Source organism: Armigeres subalbatus, chromosome 1 (assembly GCF_024139115.2).
Source record: "Armigeres subalbatus isolate Guangzhou_Male chromosome 1, GZ_Asu_2, whole genome shotgun sequence".
Taxonomy (NCBI): Eukaryota; Metazoa; Arthropoda; class Insecta; order Diptera; family Culicidae; genus Armigeres; species Armigeres subalbatus.
The window spans coordinates 267,422,350-267,446,497 of NC_085139.1; the positions used below are offsets into that span (position 1 = coordinate 267,422,350).

The window sequence follows — 24,148 nt, forward strand, 5'->3', positions numbered from 1 at the left end:
AAAAGGGTGTGTTTATCCGTCCCCTGCAATAATCGGTGGGATCAAAGACATCCGCAGCTCTACCAGCAGCAGCGGTGCTAAATTTCGGGCTCTCTTCTGCTTACCTTCTTCCGCTCACTCACCTACCCATATAAATACTTACTGAACCGACTTGTGCCGGACGGCAAACACGTGCTTCCTTCGTTTCCTTGTCGCGGCGCTTTGGGTTCGGGCGCGGTTGTCATCATCGCGTGTGCGAGTCAAGTGTGTGACGGAGTGCGTTGACCCCGTTCTTTTTTCGGTACTCGTGCGCTGCTGGAACAGCGTTTTTGCGATGGTGTTGGTAGGGAGCAAGGATTTTCATTCATGTTTCGGTGCAAAGAAACTTAACTCGATGAAGGCGATTGTTTTTAAACTGTTTTATTTGCTTTTATTACCGTTTTCCTCTTTTTCTAAAATGACATAAAAATCAATTAAATAGGTTTTGTAGCTTAGTTTTCCATTAATTTGGGGATTTTTGAATACTGATAATATTTTTTTACGTTTTCTTCTCGTTAATTATTAAGTTTTATATAATTTCACTGGTTTACTGCTGCTCAGGCTATTGTTCTTGTTAGCGCAGGCAGTCCGATGAATTTTCCGATGTTTTGCGCTTCTATTTTATTTCCTGTGACCATTGAATGCTGTAGTGGATCGAAAATAAAATGCTTTATCGGTTTTGTGATTCATAAAACTTTATTTTTTTCTATACAATTGCCATTAATGTAGATTTGGTTTGCTTGTTAAGGGGTACTGAAACAATCATATTGTATTTCGGTCTGACACTTGATCTTAATGGGTTGTAATATTCTTTGTTTACTATTATACTGATCGCGCCGAACGGTCCTTTTATCGCATCGATCCAGCAGCGTTCGACTTTCTCAATCTCCAAGGTGGGGAAAATGGCTCTGTTTTTTTTTCTCTCTGATTGAGGGGAAAATTTTCGGGTCTAAATAAGCGTATTGGTTTTTCACATGAGTGAGAAAATTTCCTACTTGTTGTGGGTGTTTGCCACAGTATCGGACTACAACTAGCAGCAGAGCAGAGGGATTGAGTAAGGGCGAGATGGGGCTCGACGCTAGGCCCCTCGGCGCGATGCAGCAGTGGCATCTGTCTAACGGGTCACTCGGCCTACTGTGGTGGTGGATTTTGCGCTATCACTTTTGTGCCTTGCCCTCTAAATGTCATTGTTTAGCTGTTGATAGCTGTCATTGTCGTCTAACGAATGGATGGAGATTATTTTTGTTGTTTTTGTTGCGCAGAAAGTAGACGTTCAGTCTGGAAAGAGTCTTGATGTGTGGAACTGAAAATGTCTGTTTGAGGTCTGGTAGTATGTAAACAATCCAGAAAGATGGTAGGACCTTAAAAGCGTCATCTTGGTGTTTCTTTCTTTTACTCTGGCGTGTGGCGCCCTCTTCTTCCCTTGTCACACACACAATGGACTGAAGTGAAAATGTTTGATCGATTTATGTGTGTGTGTGCTTGGTTTGCTTTGTTAATCTGTTAATGTATGTTTTTTTCTCCGTATGATTTGCTCGTTGTATTCGTTGACATTACGACGTACTTCTGCTGCCGTTTTCTGCTTCACTGGTTAGTCGTCGGTTATTGTTTCCTTCATGGAAGTTGTTCGCTACAAACGTATGCTTCGGGTGTTTTGTTCTGTCTTCTTTCTGTAAGTTTGCGCGCTGAATACAAATGCTTCGCTTACACTGAGTGTTTTTTAAAAACTTTTACATCCAGTCTCATTGTTTACCAACAGTTGTTTTTTGTTTGTCTTATGTTGTTTAATTATTATTATTCTTGCTGTTTCGGGAATTATTTGCCTTGCTCAATATTTTGCCTAGTAAAATAACAGATTTTTATCGTTCGATCTTTTTCTCAATACAACGGGGGGTAAAAATTGCGGTTTGTCTTTTCCTGTAAATGGATTTTGCTTGTTTTCTGTTTGTAGAATGGGAGATTCGGATTGGTTTGCGTTTGGTTGTTCACAATGGCTACATCACGTTAGAGAAATTAGTTCTGGATAACTCTGGAAAAGTTTTGCGCTTCCATTTTGCTTCAGTTGTTTTCAATGAATGATAATAGAGTAGTTTTTTTTGTTTTCGTTATAATAATATGCAAATATAACATGTATCTTATAATTTTCTTTAATTTCTTTTAGTTTTCTTGTTCGAATACATAAAATTCAATATCAATAGTAATGACAAGTTTGCTCATCTTGCTTTTGCTTGTGTTTGTGTGATTCTAGGCGCGATTCTGCGAAGAATTTTGTTCGTGTTTGTGTGAGTTTGCGTTCTTTCGTTTGTGTGCGTCAAATGTAAGAAAATAGGTTAATTTGTTTGTCGTGCAATACCCGATCAAGCAGGCTTTGCCGTAAAATTATCTGCCCTCTGTAGTTTATGTGATCGTACAATGAACTTACTGGCTTACGCTTGTGGATGTGTCGGTGTATGTGTGTGTGAGTGAAGCATTCGGTACTGAGAACTGTCATTCCGTTCGAGTGATGCGGACCTAGCTGGCTCTGATTGTTTATTTCCGATTAGCTGTTAAATGGCACACTCCATTCTCTTTATTTCAAAATGATGGCTGTTGCTCTGATGTGTCTACTTGCACAATAATTGATACAATACTTTTCCTTAAACATATTGCGTATGCTGCGACTTGAATAATTTATATGAATATAATATCTAATCAATAAAATTTTGACTAAAATTGATGAAAGTAATTTTTACGCATAAAATCATTAATATTTTTTATTTTTTCTCTACTAAATTTACATAGGTTTTGCTTCGGTTGTCTAATACTTTATTATTTGTTTTAGCTCACACAATTGATTTAAAGTAGCCTTGTCAGAGAAATAACAAAGAGATCGTCTGAAAATAGGAATCTGAACAAAGATCAAAGATCGCTTCAGTGTGCGTACCAGATTTGTTGTCTTTTGTTTCTCACCGACCTTGCCTCCGCCTATTCTTTGTTCTGTCTCACCGCCTGCTACGACGCATCACATATAAGATGGCTTCCGTTCAGTTAGTTTAAAAATTGAGTTAAGCGCAATTGTCGTGTTTATAGTTTTTAAATTCACCTTAAACTTAGTTCCACTAATTTAAATTTAGTTTAAGAACTGATCACGAATATAAACATTGATATAAGGGATTATAAGAGAGAGAAAAAACCCACTGAAGTAAAATTTCACTACCAACATTTTGTAAGAGTATTTTCTGAATATTTTTCTTTACTTAGACGTCAAATTTGCTTAAATTCAATTTCCTTTTGGTTTTAGTAAACGAGTACGAGCCACGAAAAAAGTTTTTTTTTTCAGTTAGTTTCCTCCTGCTTAGTCCCACTTAAACGCTAAACATAACACTAAATCAATTGCAGTACGGGTACATTTTCCTTCATCATTTTTTTTTGTTTGATTTTCCACCTTCTCATTCTTCTTGATTCAAAGAACAAACGTCAAAAACAAAGTCAAACACGAGAGAATTATATCTAAAACCATTTATGTTTATATAAATTAGGGTGACTAGATTGAGTTCGTAAGTGTGTTTGCGTTGCTGTCAAATCAAACTGTTTGGAATGTGTTCGTGTGTGTGTGTGTTTTTAAATGTGTCAGTGTTCGTCTTTTCTGCTATCGTGTCGATTAATTTGATGTTTCACATGTTTTGTTTCCGTTTTTTTTTCATTTCGTTAGGAAAATGGGGGAGAACAATTACAATTAGAAAGATAGAGAGCGATAGATGATCGATTTCGGGATTTATTCTCGACTCGATTGAAAAGTGGACACAGTTTGAAAGAAGAGTTTTAAGATTAATACGGCTTAAGAGAAGTGTTACTTAAAATTGCATTTGCGTTGTTGTAGTTAGGTTGTGATGTTCTTAAAAATTCAAAAATCCATCGATAATTAGCGTTTACATTTGTTTGCTTGTTGCGTTAAGTTTGTATAATATTGATTAAATAAATTATCCGTTGAATAAATATACAATGTGTGAGATTACAATTATAAGGTTAATGAATTAAATGAACTTATTACACCATTCCCATTGGTTTTATGATCTTCTTTATCATCATCGCTTTCCTCCTTAAAAGTTACGCGTTGTTTATGATTTCATTTGTTTTTTTTTGTTTGCTGTGTTTACTATTCACGTCATATTGAAACATTCAAGAATAAATTAGTATATAAATAAATAGAGTTTTTTTTTGTTTGCGTTATATTTAGATTAGCTTCAATTTAGTTACGAGATCATTCAGCGTGTTACCGAGTGGACACGGTTCGGCTACGACTCGGCTGTTCGGGTCCGACCGATCGCCCACTGCACTCCCGAGCGCCGCTTCCCCGCACGAATCAATTTGGCTAATATATATTTAAATATATAGGGATAGTACCATGTTCCTACTACATTATTGCACATTTATATTTGTTTTTTTTGTTTTTCAATTGGGTCTTCGACTTCTTTTAGTTTCTTTTGCTTCATTTTCATCGTCTGAGAGTAAACATTGAGCGTTCGATAAAATTCGCTAATTTCCTTCAACTCGCGTGGGATCGCGGCGGCAAACAGGGTTGCTTCGATTGAGTTCTTCCATTCTCGTGTGCTCGCCGCTAGATGGTGCTGGATGACGGCCGAACGTGCCTCAACCGACTCGGTAAATGGCTAATAACAATTATAGTGTTCGGCTTTTCTTTGAGTTTTAAATGATTCTGCTATTTGTTGTTCTTCCTCAGTAATTCGGCTTGACTTGCATTGTTTTTTTGCTAGTTAGGAAATATCAAATTATTTTCTGTATTCGTCTATATACAATATTTTTGAAATATTATTGCACCTTTCTGTTGTTTCACTTCGTCTTCGTATATTTTTCTTAATAAATTTTTGTTATAAGAGTATTCCATTGATTCACTTGATATCTTAATAACTTTACGAATGATATTTCCTTTCGGCTTTCTTTTGTCGAGTGTTGCTGCATGCATTCAAAGTAAATTAGAATCCTCGGGAAAACAACACAGGAGACGCTACTTTCCTACACTGAATATGTTGGATTTTGTTCGTTCTATATAAGGAACAGGTGTCGTCTTTTGAAGTGATTCCTATTCGGGAAACAAGGGGTGACAAATGCAAGTATTTTATGTTCATGCTTTATTTTTTGTGTTCGGCGTGTATTCTTCGCTGAGGGATGTGAGGGAACGGGGAAGGTAGGACAAGGAAGGGACTATTACTATCTTATCTGTCGTTCACGTGGGATTCAACTTCGAACCGTGTGTTGCGTGCGAGTGGGAAGAATACAAACTTAGAATTTTTCCCAGTTTTAGTTCGTTTTTGACTTGGTGTTGTTCGTCTTGAAGCTGACCTGGAGAACCCGGTTGCCGAGGGTGTATCCGTTGAGGGACTGGACGGCGACCACCGCTTCGTCGTAGTTGGTCATCGTGACGAAGCCGAAGCCCTTGCACTTGTTGGTCTGGAGGTCCTTGATGACCTTCACACTCTGTACGGCACCGAACGGGCCGAACAGCTGCCACAGGACGTTCTCCTCGGTCTCCGGAGCCAGGTTGTAGACGAAGATACACCAGCCGGAACCGTTGATGGCGTTGGCCGAGAGAACTGATGTGCCCAGGTCGCCAGTCAACGGGGAGTAGCGACTGAAGTTGGAAGGAAGGCTGTAAGAAGGATATGAACATTAGTAATGTCTAATGCATGTACGACGAGACATTTGAAACTAGGGGGCCGAACACTAATTACGTAAAGATTTTTCCTGGGATTTTCAATACCCCTTTGTAGAAAAAGTGCTTACGTAATAAGTGTACGACCCTTTATACGTTTCTTTGTGAACAGGAACACCTCAGGATAAAATAAAGAAATCATAGTCAAGAGATGCACGTCAATCAAACTCAGCACTGAGCTTCAGTTTCGTAAAGTATTTTTCGGGAATAGGCTTTGCTGTTGTTCAAGTTTTTGCCTTACATTTGCCTGATTTAGAACCAATATCAGGGCGGTTCACACGTGCAGCACATTTTCGGTGTTTGTTTTAAAATAATTAGAGACTTTCAAAAATACGATTTTTTTTGAAAAATTGACCTGAAATGAGAATTGACTGAGACAATAAAATGAGCTAAAATTTTCGGCGAGTAAGGTCAATTTTGTTTGGAATGGATTTAAATTGATTTTGGATTTAGATTTGATTTTGATTGCATTTAGATTGGATTTTGTTTGGATTTCGATTACATTCGAATTTGGATTAGATTTGCATTGGATTTGGATCGGATTTTGTTTGGATTTGGATATCATTTGGATTTGATTAGAATTCTAATTCATTATATTTGGATTGGTTTTATTTTGTACTTTGACTGGATTTAGATGGGATTCTGATTTGATTTGAATTGGATTTGTAGTGGATTTTGATTGATTTTAGTTTATTTTCGGATTTCGATTGTATTTAGATTTGATTTGCAGTGGATTTGTTGTATTTGGATTGGATTTGGATTGAATTTGGATTCGATTGGGGTTGGATATTGGATTGGATTGTCGATTGCATTTAGATTATATTTGAATTGGATTTTGATTTGATAAGGATTGGGTTTGGAAATCCAATCCAAATCCAATCCAAATCCAATCCAAATCCAATCCAAATCCAATCCAAATCCAATCCAAATCCAATCCAAATCCAATCCAAATCCAATCCAAATCCATGGATTTTGGATTTAGATTGAATTGGGATTGGATTTGATTAAGTTCAGGATTAGTTCGGGATGGGGTTTGCATTGGATTTGGGTTTAGATTGGATTCAATTTGACTAGGATTACATTTCGACAGGATTTGGATTGGATTCGAATTTTATTTGGATTGGATTTTGATTAGGATTAGATTTTGATTGATTTTTTCAGATTTGAATTCGATTTCTATTGCATTCTTGGATTTTGATTTGGTTTAATTTGGATTGGATTTGGAATGAATTTTGATTGGATATAGAAGAGATTTGGATTGGATTTGGTTTGAATTTGGAATGAATTTATTTAAGATTAGGATTGGGATTGGATTTGGATTGAATGTGGATTGGATTTGGATTAAATTTTGATTGCATTTGGATTGGGTTTTCATTGGATTTAAAATGGATTTGGATTGAATTTGTTATGGATTTGGATTGGATTGGAATTGGATTTAATTTTGGATTTTGATTGAATTTAGATTTTTTTAGGATTTGGATTGTATTTTCTTCGGATTTAGATTGGATTTAGTTTGGATTTGGATTTCATTTTGGAATGGATTTGGATTGAATGTGGATTGTATTAAATTTGAATTTGATTTTAATTTTGATTGGATTTGGATGGGATTTACTTCGGATTTCGTTTGGATTTATTTTGGACCTGGATTAAGTTTTGGATTGGATTTCGATTGCATTTGGATATTATTTGGATTGGATTTGTATTTGATTCAGATTGGATTCGATTTGGGTTGTATGTGGATTTATTTTGGATTTGTTTCTTGATTGGATTTTTTTAAATTTGGATTTAACTGGGTTTTGATTTGGATTGGATTTTGATCGGATTATGATTGGATTTAGATTAAATTTGATTTGGACTTAGTTTGGATTTATTTTAGATTTGGATTGGATTTTTTGGATTAGATTGGATTTATTACTGAATTTGGTTCGGATTTAAATTTGACTGGTTTTTGGATTGGATTTTGAATGGATTAGGATTAATTTTGGATTTTATTTGGATTACTTTTGGATTAGATTTGGATAGGATTTGAACTTGTTTCACTGCCAGCACTACTTGTTCTAGAACAGCGGTTCTCAACCTTTTTCTTGGGAGGTACCCCTTCGAACTTTTGCATAATTTGAGGTACCCCCTCTCGAAAGTAGGCTTCCAATCCTCTTGAAAACATAATTCCGAGCCCTTTTGAAGGGAAGCTCCTTTTAGCTTTTGAGTCCCTTAAGGTCACTCCTGACGGAAACCAAGTTCCAAAGTGCTCGCGTTTTCGGGGGCACATCACTCGATTCGAAGGCGGCGCACAACTGTCATTTTTGTTGATTTAGCTTTGCTGCGTCGCAGCATGCGTGAAATAATAAAAATGACAGTTGTGCGTTGCTTCCGGAAAACGCGAGCACTTTTAATCTTGGAATCCGTCAGGAGTGACCTTAAGAGTAGGCTTCCGCGCCTCTTTATTAGAGGCTTCTGAGCCTTTTGTAGAGAGGCTTCCGAGCCTTTTGAAGGCGGTTTTCGAGCCATTTAAAAGGAAACTTCCGTTGAATCTTGAAAGAACGCTTCTGAGCCTCTTGATATTATGCTTCCAAGCCTATTAAAAGAAGAATTCTGAGCTTTTTGAAGCGAGGCTTCCGAGCCTCTTGAAAGGAGGCTGCTGCGCCTCTTGAAAGAAGGCTTCCGAACCACTTGAAAGTAGACTTCCGAGCCTCTTGAAAGCAGGCTTACTAGCCTCTTGAGAAAAGGCAACCTAACCACTTGAAAGGAGACTTCCGAACCTCTTGAAAAGAGGCTTCCGAGCCTCTCGAAAGGAGCCTTCCGATCTTCTTGGGAAAAGGCTTCAGCGCCTTTTGAAAGGAGACTATTGAGCCTCTTGAAAGAAGGCCTCCGAGCCTCTTGAAAGAAGGCTTCCGAGCATCTTGAAAGGAAGTTTTTGAGTCTCTAGAAGAGGAGGCTTCTGAGCCTTTAGAAAAGAAGGCTTTTGAGCTTCTTGAAAGGAGGCTTCCGAGCCTCTTGAAAAGAGGCTTTCGAGCCTCTAGAAAGGCTCTTGACAGGAGGCTTCCGAGCCTCTTGGGAGGAGGCTTCCGATCCTCTTGAGAGGAGGCTTCCGAGCCTCTTCAGAGGAGGCTTCCGAGCCTCTTGAGAGAAGGCTTCCGAGCCTCTTGAGAGGAGGCTTCTGAACCTCTTGAAAGGAGACTTCCGAACCTCTTGAAAGGAGACTTCCGAACCTCTTGAAAGGAGGCTTCCAAACCTCTTTAAAGAAGACAGCCTAACCACTTAAAATGAGGCTTCCGAGCCTCTTGAAAGGAAGCCTTCGAGCTGCTTGGAAGAAGGCTTCCGAGAGGCGTAAAGGGATCAGGGAATCAATTTTTCGTCGATGCACATACGAAACAAACGACAAAAGAGAACCAACGACAAAGCTTTGATTTTATCGGAGAAAAAAATGACAAAGATCCGAAAAATTTTGTCCACGACAAAAAAGAAGTCAATTTTGTTACTAACTTTTTATTCCGTTATTTTGCATTCTCTCTAGAGCAAATTTCGGTTTCTGCTATCGTAGTTTCTACTTTTATGGAAACATTCGAGAATCTAACGCTGATTACAAAAATAGCCTCGTATTCTCGGAAATATCAGAGCATGTAAGGCAAATGATTCTTGTCATATTGTGTTCAGGTTCTGACAAAGGCTTGTTAAAAGGTGCGTTTGTCAGTAACAAACTCTGCTGATGACAAAGGGTATATTGTTAGGCGTTGCTCGAATATTGATTCCCTGAAAAGGATGCTTCTAATCCTCTTGCAACGAAGCAACCGAGTTTTAGTAAAAAAAAAATTCATTTTGTTTATTTGACGTTTTGTTCGTTTGATTTTTTGTTCCGTAGCCCTTCATACATTGTGCTGGTTGTGGAAGGCAGGATTCAATTGGGATTTATTGATCGCATTACATATTATGTACAATATAAATTTTTGAAATAGAAAATACACAATTATCAAAACTTTATCAATGAATTTTGATTGAAATTGTAATATGTCCGCCATTACGCATTTTTGTCCGAGGTATCCCCTAGGGCCAGCGAAGGTACCCCCAGGGGTACATGTACCCCAGGTTGAGAACCGCTGTTCTAGAAAAATACTTACAAACTAAATTTGCCATCTGATACTTGATTGATTGTGTTGATATAAATATTTCGAATTCTGGTTGTTCTGTACCGTTAAATCCCGGGTAGAATAAAATAGCAAAAGAATAACAAATTCTACCATCAACATATGAATAACAGAATAGCAACATTTGTTGTTAGTTTGATTGATATAGTTGCTAAAATAACAAAAACAATAGAGAACATTGTTCGAGCGAATAACTAAAAAATAACTCATTTTGCCATTATAGGAGCAAACCAATAGAAAAATATTTTTAGAAATAGAAACGTCAAAGTTAGTTATTATTGAAATGATGAAAATGCAAATGATGAATGAATAACAAAGTTTGTAATGATTGCAAAATGTGTTCTTCATTTGTTGTTCTGTTCTTCCTCACAATTACATATGGATTACAAATTTTACCAAATAATAATAGTTATTTTTTTGTTAGAATGATTTTTTATGTTATTCACGAATAACATAAAAATAACAAAACCTGATATCACAGCAAAATATGTTATTAAATGTCAAATCCTTGCACAGCAAAATAAAATGTTCATGTTTTAAGGTTGAGAATTTCCAATGGAACTACTTTTCAAATATTTTTTCCACGAATCACATTCTCGTCATTTGCTAGATATTGCAGAAATTCTGCTGAATTTGAATTCTGTATTTGAAAATAATATTGGTTTTTATCACCGGTGCACAGTGGTTCCATTCCCTTGGAGGGCGGTCATAAATATAAATTACGAAAGTTATAAGGTAAAATGGTGTCCTTTTAGTATTTTTCAGGTTAAACAGCCTATTTTTTAATTATTTGGTAGGCTCAGTCATTACCATACTTCACGGAGCCGATTGCAGTATTATATGCAAAAATCCAACAAACAACGTTCAATTTACATTCTTGAGGAAGATGTGTGGGTGGGAGATGCTTGTTATTGTGAAAGTAGTAGACGAAAATAAATCTGTTTAATCCACCTAGCGGTGTTAATGCCTTTCTAGTGCATATGAAAAAATAGTATTTTTGCCTTAACTTCTAGACCCATTGTGCGATCTGGCCAATTCTTATTAGAAAACAAGATTCCATGTCGAACACAACTTGTTCAGAACAAATCGGTTATATCTAGATCAACATTTGAAAAGGGCGTAACAGCAAAATTTATTCCTTCTGATTCTTTGTCCACATGTATAGCTAAATATGTAGACGAAGAATCAAAAGGAATAAATATTGGTTGTTACGCCCTTTCCAAATGTTGGTCTAGAAGTATAAGTGCCTAAAAAATAAGTGAGTTTTTTTTGCGCACATACATACGCACACATACACACGCACAGACATATATCATCTGGTATCTAATACTATGGGTCTCCGGGCATCCTATAACAGTTCGTTTTTGGAACAAACGTATAGCCTTTACGTATACTTAGTAAATAAGAAAGGCAAAAGGTTTAATATATCAATTTAAAGTTGAATATAATACTATTATACCACGATATACTATTTAATAATCTGCACACAGATAGCTCTTGAAAGACAGCTAAAAATTTAAATATCTTCTGAGAGATGTCTGAGAATGGAAATCTGGGAGAAACATGTTTTCAGTCCAATAAAGTTGACCATGATAAAGAAAACATAATACTCGTGATTTGGAAATGCTAATATCATCTTCCAAACTTAGACGTACATGTTCATGATAGATTGATAGAATTAGAGGCGAAAGTATAGAATTGATAGTTCCGTTAGGATACGGCAGGCATGAAGAATGTTTTTATAGAAGTCGATTTGAAAGCGAGCGGAGGGCAATATTTGTGATGGCACATATCACACGACCTTCCTTCTGCCAAGCTCCCGTAAGTTCAAATGATGCCGGTATTATTTTCACGATTTCATGCATTTTCATACGTTGCCATTTCGACAGTTTTTCACTCCGCCGGTCTCTGGTTATAGGGTGGCTAATCACACGACCTTCCTTCTGCCAAGCTCGTGCTCCAAATTTCTAATATGACGGACGCAATGAGAAAACAGAACTGTGCAATAAAAATCCTATTCGACTAAATGCTGATGTCATATTAGAAATTTGGAGACAGTACTCGTCGATAGAAAATCCTTCCGCACGCGATGGCATATGAGCAAGTCAAACCACCTTCCTTTTGCCAGTGGAGATATACCAGCTTCCACACTGATATTCTTCCCTCCCCCTTCATACGGGAGCTTGGCAGAAGGAAGGTCGTGTGATATGTGCCATCACAAATATTGCCCTCCGCTCGCTTTCAAATCGACTTCTATAAAAACATTCTTCATGCCTGCCGTATCCTAACGGAACTATCAATTCTATACTTTCGCCTCTAATTCTATCATGAACATGTACGCCTAAGTTTGGAAGATGATATAAGCATTTCCATATCATTGTAAATCGTTTAACTTCACGTAGAAGTAACACACACAAAATCATTAATTTATAATACTCGTGTTCATCAATTTTGGTAATTTTTTACCATCGATTATTTATTTCCAAGCTCAGTTGCAGACTGTGGTAACTGAAATGTCATTAAGGCAGCAGCCAGAAATATGAATACACTTAGGGTCTGTCTCATTTGGAGAATTAAACTGAAATTAAACTTAAAAGTGACATTTCAATAATTATCAAATAACCCTGCTCGCAGAGCAAGATTACTTTTGACAGATATCGAATCATTTTGCATCGATGTCTTATTGGAATTGCTGGGTAGCACCAGCCATTCTTATTACCGGGTTATTTGCTAATTTTCGAACTGTCACTTTTAAGTTCAATTCTCCAAATGAGACAGACCCTTAAAGGATATTAAAAAGAAATTGAAGCGGTACACGATTAAATTGAGCAGAAAACATGATATTTGTTAAACAAACATAATTTTGTTATTTGTTTACCCTAAGCTTTCTCATGGACGGTTGCAGCTGAAATAGCCTTTAGATGAAAGATAGGAGTGTAAATATTTAGTGGGAGGATGTTACTGGAGGAATTTGAAGGGAAGCATACTTTCTTAGTGGATGAAGAAGATAACAAAATTGAGTAGAAAATTGTGTTTTCGTCAAAGAAACATAGTAAAGCTATTTGTTCGCAGATGGTCGCAGCTGAAATACCGTTTAGACGACAGATTAGAGTGTTAATATTTACTTAGAGGATGTTGCTGAATGGGATTTGAAGGGAAAACATGCTTTCTTGGAGGATGAAGATAACAAAATTTAGAAGAAAATTGTCATTCCGTCGAAGAAACATAGAAAAGTTATTTGTTTACAATTTACTTGGTCGCAAACGGTCGCAGCTGAAATATCCTTTAGATGACAGATTAGAGTGTAAATATTTACTCACATGATGTTTCTGGAGGAGATTTCAAGGGAAAACATATTTTCGTAAAGGATGAAGATATCAAAATTTAGAAGAAAATAGTTTTTCCGTCGAAGAAACATAGAAAAGTTATTTGTTTACCATTTGCTTGGTCGCAAACGGTCGCAGCTGAAATAGCATGTAGATGACAGATTAGAGTGTTAATATTACTCACAGGATGTTTCCGGTGGGAATACTTTCTTGGAGAATGGAGATAACAAAATTTAGAAGAAAATTGTGTTTCCGTCGAAGAAAAATAGTAAAGTTATTTGTTTACCATTTGCTTGGTCGCAGATGGTAGCAGCTGAAATAGCCTTTAGATGATAGATAATAGTGTAAATATTCACTCAGGAAATGTTTCTGGAGGGGATCTAAATGGAAAACAAATTTTATTGGTGGATGATGATAAAGAAATTCAGAAGAAAATTGTGAATCCGTTCATCAAACGCAGTAAAGTTTTTCGTTGACCATTTGCTTGGTTGCGGACGGTCCCAGCTGAAATAGCATGTAGATGATAGATTAGAGTGTAAATATTTACTCAGAGGAACCCTATCAATATGGGTATCAAACTTCAAGATTTTTCATGGAGATGCTTCAGGAAGCATATTCAGGACGATCAGTTGCCCTGACCACTCTGTAGTAGGTTCCAGATGCCCCGGAGGAAGTGGCCAATTTGAACCATATCCATATCCAGAACCATATCAATATGGGTATCAAGATTTTTCAGGAAGCATATTCAGGATGATCAGTTGCTCTAACCACTCTGTAGTAGGTTCCAGGTGCCCCGGGGAAAGTGGCCAATTTGAAAAACGTTCAGAGCCCTATCAATATGGGTATCAAACTTCAAGATTTTTCATGGAGATGCTTCAGGAAGCATATTCAGGACGATCAGTTGTCATGACCACTCTGTAGTAAATTCCAGGTGCCCCGGGGGAAGTGGCCAATTTGAAAAATGTTCAGAACCATATCAATATGGGTATCAAACTTCAAGATTTTTCGAGGTGATACTTCTAAATGCATTTTAGAACCAGCAGCTATCATGACCACTCTGTAGTAGGTTCTAGGTGTCTTGAGGAAGTGATCAAAGTTCAAGGTTTGTCATGGAGATGCTTTTGGACTCTCCTGTCGAATAGAGTTCGCCGCCGCACGAAGTTGACCATCTAAAAAACGCTCATTAGACTGGTCGGCCTTTATGGCCACGAAAGTTGGATGTCGCGCCCTTGGAGTTTCCGAATGGAAGGTGTTGCGGACTATTTATGGTGGGGTGCAGATGGAAGCCAATTGAGGTGGTGGTGGAGGCCAATGAACCACGAGTTGTAACTGTTAGGAGAACTACCACACGGTACAATTTTGGCGGTTACGGTGGGCCGGGCATGTAGCCAGAATGTCAGACGCCAACCCGATTGAGATGGTGCTCGATAATGATCTGACCGGTACACGAAGAAAAGGCGCGATGCGGTCACGGTGGATCGACCAAGTGTAAGATAGCCTGCCATCAATGGCAGCAGGTCGCAAGCATGACTTAGCAATTGTGTGGGGTGCTATATCTTGACATGGCCATGGTCCTATTATGGCACTTAATGGCAAAGTGAAGCCTGCCGATTATCAAATTATTTTGGAAGACAAGGTATTTGTTGATATGATGACAAATCCTGAATGATGTCTGTTTTTCATTTTTGCGAAAGATCCGCAGGTTGCGTTCCACTTGGTCGATCCACCGTGACCGCTGCACGCCTCTTCTTCTTGTACCGGTCGGATTATTATCTAAGCATCATCTCAATCGGGTTATCGTCTGACATTCTGGCTTCTTGCCCGGCCCACTGTAACCGCCAAAATTGTACCGTGTGGGTAGTTCTCCTAACAGGTACAACTCGTGGTTCATTGGCCTCCACCACCACCTCCATTGTCTTCCATCTGCACCCCACCATAAATAGTCCGCAACACCTTCCATTCGGAAACTCCAAGGGCGCGTTGGTCCTTCGCCAGCAACATCCAACTTTCGTGGCCATAGAGGCCGACCAGTCTAATGAGCGTTTTGTAGATGGTCAACTTCGTGCTGCGGCGAACTCTATTCGACAGGAGAGTCCAAGAGCATCTCCATGAAAAACCTTGAACTTTGATACTCATTTTGATATGGTTTCGAACATTTTGCAAATTGGCCACTTCCCCAGGACACCTGGAACCTACTACATAGTGGTCATGACAGCTGCTGGTTCTAAAATACATTTAAAAGTATCACCTCGGAAAATCCTGAAGTTTGATACCCATATTGATAGGGTTCTGAACGTTTTTCAAATTGGCCACTTCCCCCGGGGAACCTGGAAACTACTTCAGAGCGGTCAGGGTAACTGATCGTCCTGGAGATGCTTCCTGAAGCTTCTCCATGAAAACTCTTGAAGTTTGATACCCATATTGATAGGGTTCTGAACGTTTTTCAAATTGGCCACTTTCCCCGGGGCACCTGGAACCTACTACAGAGTGGTCAGAGCAACTGATCATCCTGAATACGCTTCCTGAAGCATCTTCATGAAAAATCTTGAAGTTTGATACCCATATTGATAGGGTTCTGAACGTTTTTCAAATTGATCACTTTCCCCGGGGCACCTGGAACCTACTACAGAGTGGTCAGAGCAACTGATCATCCTGAATATGCTTCCTGAAGCATCTTCATGAAAAATCTTGAAGTTTGATACCCATATTGATAGGGTTCTGAACGTTTTTTCAAATTGGCCACTTCCCCCGGGGCACCTGGAACCTACTATAGGACGGTCAGAGCAACTGATCATCCTGAATACGCTTCCTGAAGCATCTTCTTTAAAAATCTTGAAGTTTGATACCCATATTGATATGGTTCTGAACGTTTTTCAAATTGGCCACTTCCCCCGGGCACCTGGAACCTACTACAGAGCGGTCAGAGCAACTAATCATCCTGAATATGATTCCTGAAGCATTTTCATGAAAAATCTTGAACTTCAATACCCAGATTGATAGAATTCTGAACGTTTTTCAAATTGGCTACTTCCCCCGGGGCACCTGGAACCTACTATAGGACGGTCAGAGCAACTAATCATCCTGAATACGCTTCCTGAAGCATCTTCATGAAAAATCTTGAAGTTTGATACCCATATTGATAGGGTTCTGAACGTTTTTCAAATTGGCCACTTCCCCCGGGGCACCTGGAACCTACTACAGAGTGGTCAGAGCAACTGATCATCCTGAATATGCTTCCTGAAGCATCTTCATGAAAAATCTTGAAGTTTGATACCCATATTGATATGGTTCTGAACGTTTTTTCAAATTGGCCACTTCCCCCGGGGCACCTGGAACCTACTACAAAGCGGTCAGAGCAACTGATCATCCTGAATACGCTTCCTGAAGCATCTTCATGAAAAATCTTGAAGTTTGATACCCATATTGATAGGGTTCTGAACGTTTTTCAAATTGGCCACTTCCCCCGGGGCACCTGGAACCTACTACAGAGTGGTCAGGGCAACTGATCGTCCTGCATATGCTTCCTGAAGCATCTCCATGAAAAATCTTGAAGTTTGATACCAATATTGATATGGTACCGGATAATATATACGTGATTGGAAGGATATACATAATTGACCACAGTATCCGGAACCAGGTTTACTGAAATGGCCATATCTCGGATGTTTTTCAACGGATCTTAGCGCAACCGCCCGCATTCAATTTTCAATAGGATCTAGTTTCTAGGAAAATATTGTTTATCGATGTAACTTCAAACCACATAAAAATACGAACGGCAGAAAAAATGTGTTTTTAACATGGCCTCCGAAAATCCGGAACATCTCCGGTGTCCGGTGTCCAATATCCGTGCATATTCCTAAATCTTGACTAAATTTGCCGTCAAATGCTTCCGGTTTTGTCCAATTTCATCAATTTTTCAAAAAGTTATAAGGATTTGAATTTGGGCCAAATTTTGCCTATCTCAATCATTTTGCCTAACCCCTGTATACTTTATATAACTAGATTATCTTGTATTCGAGTCCTTATACAGATCATATTAGCTCAAATTCTACAAAATGACGATTGCATCTTATATAGTATACCAAAAAGTAGCAGTTTAGGGATAGCTTGTTGAATTTTGATAAGGTGATGTTTTTGGATTTATGACCTATGGGGGAACCACTGTGCGGTGGATGTTAAACCGAAGAGGCCGCTGAGTTCCTGTATTTAGTCTCGCTTGTGACCACCGACCTATTCACCAGTATATAAATTTGGAGTCGCATTTGAGCTTGGACTCCGCAAGGGATTTCGCTGCCATACGTATGTACCTAGTTGCTATTCTTCAAACTGCTTATCAGACCCGTTGTTGTCTACGATTGTCTACGACTTAGATCATTTTCGTCGACAAACTTTCCAACATATATACGCCACAACACTTCCACTTTTTTCAACTCACCTGAAACGCCCGCTGAGCGGGTGGATCGGCCCGGGCGGGAACCGCCGCAGGTTCGGCGTCGGCGTCAGGTAGGCGGCCAACGGCGGGATCGCCTTGTTGATGTTATTGCTCGGGTTGTTGGCAAACTTGACCGTGATCGGTTCGGAAGCACCCTTCGGCGTGGTACCGTTCAGCTGCTGGATGGCCCGTTCCGCCTCCGAGCGCTGATCGAACCGGATGAAGCCGACACCCTTCGATAGGCCGGTAATGTTGTCGCACAGGATGCGCGACGTGATGATCTGACCGTACGGCTGGAAGAGCGCCTCCAGATCCTGCTGGGTCATGCTCTTCGACAGGCCGGACACGTACAGATTGGCGCCCTTGATGGCGTCCGAGCTGGGCCGCGCGAACGACACCTTGATCGTTTTGTTCTGTAGTCTTAATCCGTTAAACGTATTTATTGCTTTATCCGCATCTTCCGGGCGGTGGTAGTTGACGAAGCCGTAACCGAGACTTTGTCCTGTATTGAAGAGAAAAGACAAGAAATGAATCCCGTATTAGTGACTTGTTACCCAAAAAATTCTGATACGGAGATACTCACCGGTAACTTTATCCCTAATCAGTTTGCAGCTCTCGACGTCGCCGATGCTGGAGAAGAGTGACTTCACCTCCTCCTGGGTCATCGTCTGTGGCAGATAGTTGACGATCAGGTTGGTCTTGCTGTCCTCCTGGCCGCTGCCGATGGAACCGGAGCGACCGTTTTGCTGCACTGTCTCCAAACCGTTCGCCATCATCGTCTGCTTGCCGTGCGCGGTCTTTTCTGCTGGTTATCTGTGCTCTCTAGATTAGTGTCTGGTACTGTGTTTTGGATGGATTGGCTGTTGCTCTGTTTGCTTTTGCTTTCGCTCTAAATCAGATACAAATCGTTTGCTCCTAACAACGTGGTAGCGCTAGCGCTAAGGTAAATCACTATCAACTTCTTTTAGTAGCTTAGACTGATTTTCTAATCTTTCACGGGGAATGTCGTGCTATGCACTCGCTGTAATATAGCTAATGTAATGGAAATTCTGCTCTTTCTCTTTGTCTTATAGTAAAGGAAATTCTCTTCTAATTCTTAAATCTGCTTTTGCTTCTGGATTTCTGCAGGAAATTCTCCGATCCGTTCTAGGGGCGACCAATATTATAGGAAAAGCTTCAACCGGCGAATCCGAATCTATGTGGTGGCGGGAGCGTTACGCTCTCGTATTGTGTTGTTTTTTTGTAGTGTAGTTTCAAATTTCACTCCTGGTTTGCCTTGGGTGTTTGTTGCTGTTGTTCTTGTTGTGGTGCTGCTAAGTGTTGATTGTCGTTAATCTGACTCTTGGTTTTTGGTTGCGATTTTTAGTTGCTGTTATTGGATGCTCAAGTAAAGGTACACGCGTTCGGTTTTCGTGATCTCGCCTGGAAACGGGTTGTGCAAGTTCGGAATACAAGTTTGACTCGTGTGGGAATTCCTCTGGGAAACTGGAGAAAAGTTTAACTTTTTTTTATCTCTCTTTTGATTCGCGATTGAATTTCAGTGGGTGGTAACGAAGTGCCTCGGGGTATAGATTCGAAAGCGGTCGATTTGTATTGGTTGGATGACGTGCAATGGCGTCTCTGGTGTGAGTGACCGGAATTAGTATGTCCTCGGGGATGAAATCCTCGTCTTTCGAGTTTGATGCTGCTGTTGTTTTCGTCTCTTTTGCTAATTTATTTGCTAAGTTTGGTTTTATATTGTAAATAGGAAGCAATTGATCCTTTTCTTATCTCGGTTTTTTGCTATAAATATTGTATATTGTTTTTTCTCGACTTTCTTATTTCTCTTGTATATATCTCGCGTTGTTGCCAAGGAAAGAGATCCAAATCCGAATATCTGAAAAAAAAAATCAGAACAAAATAGTGTTGAAAGTGTTGTAGTTTTGAATGTCTGTCATAAGCAGGGAGTATTTATTTGTATGAATAAGGGTTGGGCAGGAAGCATCATTATCTCTTCGCTGGCATTTTCGGTAGAAGCATGTTCCGGTACGAAAATCTTCTACGGCGGTAATTCGCATAATTTTGTCTGACGGTGGCGGTTTTAAAGAGTATCCGAAGTTAAATTGCACAATGGGCCGCGCCGAAAAATTAGTAGGTAAAAAATATTTTCACGTAGAAGATATGTTAGCTTCAGAAAATGAAAAGTCGAAGCGCTTAAATATTGTTTATGCTTTATTTTGATGTTTGCACAATGTTCTAGATATTTTTAACATTTAGCATTAGAATTGAGCAATTCGCACAAATTTGTAACTGGTACAAGCCAAGACTATTGTATGAGAGTATTATCACTTTCATCCGTTACCACAGATATTTATTTGGGATTAATCACCATCTCTTAAGAGCCCAGCACATAGGATACGTTTGCGTTGCGTTTGACACATTTCCCATGGGAAAACTGTCAAACGCAACGCAAACGTATGCTATGTGCGGGGCTCTTTAGATGGAAGCAATGCGCTCTCCAATAGTCGGGATCTGTTCTGGCCACGTTCTTGCGAATGCTAAGAAAGGAGAACCCGAGTAGCACACTTGTCACATTTAAGTCACTGTAACTCATATGCGACCAATTCAAGTCATATTGGAGTTGCTGCAACCAAATCCATTTAAAATGTGCTACTAGGGAAGGATGGTTAGTTGGACACCTACTCAAGAAAGATGCAGAGAACTGTACGACCTCTCATAGCTGCCACGGTAGGTTTTGCAATAGTTAGTGTAGAAGGTTATAACAGTAGGAATTGTTTTTGATAGAACGTGAAACACAGAAAGAACTAAGATAGAACTACAAAGTAGGAAAGGGACGAGCTTGGAATTGAACCCACGATCTCCTGCTTATAAGATAGAAACGGTAGCCACTAGACTACCGAGCTCGTCTTTGCACAAAGCTCTAGAAAGTTGTTCCTTATTAATTTTGAGGCAGTTTGCTTAAGAAACCATTGTTGTATGTCGTTTGTATCATTTGCTATGAAAAAAGTCGACTCTCTACATCTCGGAATGCCTCCCAATTTTGATGGTTTGCTCAGTCCTTTCAATCTACGTACATTTTTGCTTTCTACATATTGAGATCTCCCCGAGTAGGAGCGGCACCTCAACAACAGAAATTGGTATGAACTAGTCTTGCATAAGAGGTAAAATACTTTAGGCATAACATGGTTAGGTATTTCAATACTAAACGAATAATAATTTTTGATGCGTTTGGTATCATAATAACATACACCCTCGAGAAAACATACAATTTAATGAAGCTCGGATATCCAGTTCCAGAATAACACCCACCAGAGAAGAAAAAACGAAGTGATCCAACGGTATCGGTGGCGATTAGCAGAGTAACGTTTATTGGAGCGTTGGTTAAATTGGTGACGGTTCACTGTCTCCCTTTCGCCTCGATGTTGTGGAGTGGGACTCGTGATATTATCAATCCGTTATCCAATGCCCTGGGTGTTGTAGTGAATTGCCACAACATAAGAGATTTTGCGAACAATACAGCTCAAAACATCAAGAAAATTATTATTAAATTATTATTGATGCAGCTTCGAAACTGTACCGCAGCGTTCTCGGTATGAACTGCCTGTAGATGCTGGATGGTAAATTGGAAAAACGCACTCTAGGTACTTATCTTGAAATTGATATAAAATTTGGTTCTACAATTGCTGCATTTTTAGGCGTTATTGAGCTTTTTTGAGCTGCATACTGGCGCAAATCTTTGCAATGAATTGGTCAACCTCACTACGGAATATGGTAATTAAAAGTCGCAAATCTTTTCGTAACAGTGGATAATGGAGCGAATATGATCGAGATGATCAAAACGATGAACGAATCTGTATGTAAGGATTTTTTGCAAGAAGATGGTGAACTACCTGACGATGAAACTATAAATGGAATGGCAGTTGATCCAGACGAACTGGAAGCTATTGATTATGCTACGACTTGTAGTCAACGAAGTATATAAACCTTTCGATGAACCTTTAAAAGGAATTGCTAAAATCGCCGAATACTAAGAAGTGGAGAATTTAAACGTATTTGCTTGAGCTTGAGCTTGATTGACTGCCCGTAGTTGCTACTCCATTATGACCAGATCAGCTGTTCTTGCACAGAGAACCAACAGATGTTTGTTTGGGACTAGCACTCATCTTCAATGTACAAGTACTGGTGATCTCATTTGTTAGGTCAGGGAAAGGAGAGGAAATGATGATGCAATCACTCGCCCACTGCAAACCGAATATACCTCTGCACTTGCCACGAGTTCAAGCGAAATTTGTTGGAATTCTTGTGTTAGGTTCGAGGGGCAGAGGTTCGTCTTGGATAACGAGCTGCTAATGTGACAGATATGATAAAGCATAGAATTTCTTATTGGATGTAGGAAACGAGCTTTTTCGTTCATTTCCAATTCTAGCAATTTCTACTAGAACAGTCAAATTGAAGGTATAGTATAGAAATGGAAACGGTATGGAAGTCCATTGCTAGAACATGAGAAATATAGAGAAAGATACAAAGTAGGAGAATGGAATGGACCTGGTATTGAACCCACGACCTCCTGCGTATGAGAAGGCAGAAGCAGTAGTCATATGGTCATATGACTACCAAGTCCGTTGGGGAGAATTTAAACGTATTTCCGAAAAAACGAAGGGTGCTTATCTTCCTTATACTATACCAGTGAAAACTAGGTGGAATACTACATAATTATGTAATGCTGTGGAATTTTCTTGAGCAAAAAGAATTTCTCATCAACCTGGGTTCCCAGTACAAAGAATCAGGTAAGTTTCAATTTCAATTGATATACTAGAATAGCCGGAGAGCCTAATATTGAACAGTTATAAATACGTGTTTTATTCCCGATAGGAAAATCTTTATAAAATAAATTTACAAATCCGTTGCAAACACGGAGGAATTTCTGAAGGAACTTTCAGAGGAAGTCTTGAAGGGACTTCGGAGGAATTTCTTGAGAGACTTCCCGAAGTCCGGTACTTCCGATTAGAGGGTCTTGTTCGGGAAATCCCGGGACAAAAATCCCGGGATATCCCGGGATGTAATGCACTTTTTATGCAAATCCCAGGATTTCCCGAAATTAAAAAATACATGACAACCAAAATATTTAAAATAAATTAATGTATGTATGTTCTGCATAATTGCACCGATTCTAGTTTGTTAGCCCATCGGATTTTATTTTGCCGCACGTCTTATGCACACCCATACATACAAACATACACAAACAAGCAATCACAGATATCTTCTCAACTGGTCGAGAGAGTGATGAGTAACAATATAGGTCTCCTAGCCTTCTGAATATTTTGTTTTGGAGCGAACATACAGCTGATGAAAATAAGGAATCAGCTTTCCAGATTTCACAATAATCGAAGCGCCATCCGATGTGCGATCAACTGCGGCTACGAAATTGAATCATTTGTTTGAGAAACTGCATAAGTCCATTTTACACTTTTTCAAGAAAACAACAAAAAACTGTTTTGAACAAATTTGCAACGAATCTTTCGATTTCCTCGATACAGATCAATAGTTCTTGGCAAAACTCAACACCCTGGGGCACTTTCGGTGCAAAAAATGTAAGGAGTACTTCACAATTGCTCTTCAAAGTACGTGGACTTATGTAGTTTCTCAAACAAACGAAAAAAAAAAATCATACATTCCTGAACAAAAAATTTTTTTTCGTATTTTTTGCCAGAATACGTATTTTTGGACGAGGATTCATAAAATATAAAAATCTCATTTTGGCCAAAAATGTTACATATGCAGTTTCTCAAACAAACGGTTCAATTGTGTTCAATGTCACAACTCGTTAACAGCTGTTCCACGGATTGCTTTATCTTCTCCGCCGGAAACGATCCGTAAAGCCGAAGTTGTCCCAAGTTGTCGCACCTCGCTATTAATGACGTTCTTCATCGAAGTCCCCCAAGTCCAAGACGATTATGTCGGAATAAAAATGTTCAGATAATGATGACGACGATTGTTTCAACGACATCAATGGTAGTGAAAAATCAGGACTCAATTCGTTCTCATTTGGTAATATCTGAACTAATATTATATTGATTTTCTCAACCAATTGTTGAATTTAATTCAGATTATATAAAACCGATTTTGGAGAAACTTTCAAACGAATCCGAAACATTGTTCGAATTCCAGAGGAAGGATGAAAACCGGTTTAGGGAACAACTTCAACTCGTTCAGGATGTTCTGAAAACTAGTGAACTGTGAAATCGCTCCATAAGAATAAAAGTACGTACATAATCAAAAATTATCTGGATCTGGTTCAATCGATATTCGACGCTCCCCAGCCTGTTGAGGTGATATCGAAGGCGCTGAAGGGTCGTGACGTAATGTTGTTGACTAGACTTTTTGCTATCTGAACTGAATAGACAGCAAAACCCTTTCACTTCGAATTTGCACGATGAAATTCTAAAACGAGTAGATGAGCGCCGAGACATCAAGAGATGAGATGGCTTCAAAGTAAAGAAAGGTAATTTTCGAATTCTGC

The 24,148-nt window shown here is 39.0% G+C and overlaps 1 protein-coding gene across 1 annotated transcript in view; it reads right to left on the reverse strand.

Moving 5' to 3' along the window:
• Window positions 1-383: 383 nt before the first annotated feature.
• Window positions 384-24,148, reverse strand: part of LOC134207421 (ELAV-like protein 2) — a 63,018-nt gene continuing 39,253 nt past the window's right edge. The window contains exons 2-4 of the mRNA XM_062683147.1: window positions 18,212-19,504; window positions 17,632-18,130; window positions 384-5,665 (exon numbers count right to left, since the gene is read on the reverse strand). Of these exons, the coding sequence (XP_062539131.1) occupies window positions 5,317-5,665; window positions 17,632-18,130; window positions 18,212-18,404 (1,041 nt within the window). The 5' untranslated portion in view covers window positions 18,405-19,504 and the 3' untranslated portion in view covers window positions 384-5,316. The remainder of the gene's footprint in view (window positions 5,666-17,631; window positions 18,131-18,211; window positions 19,505-24,148) is intronic.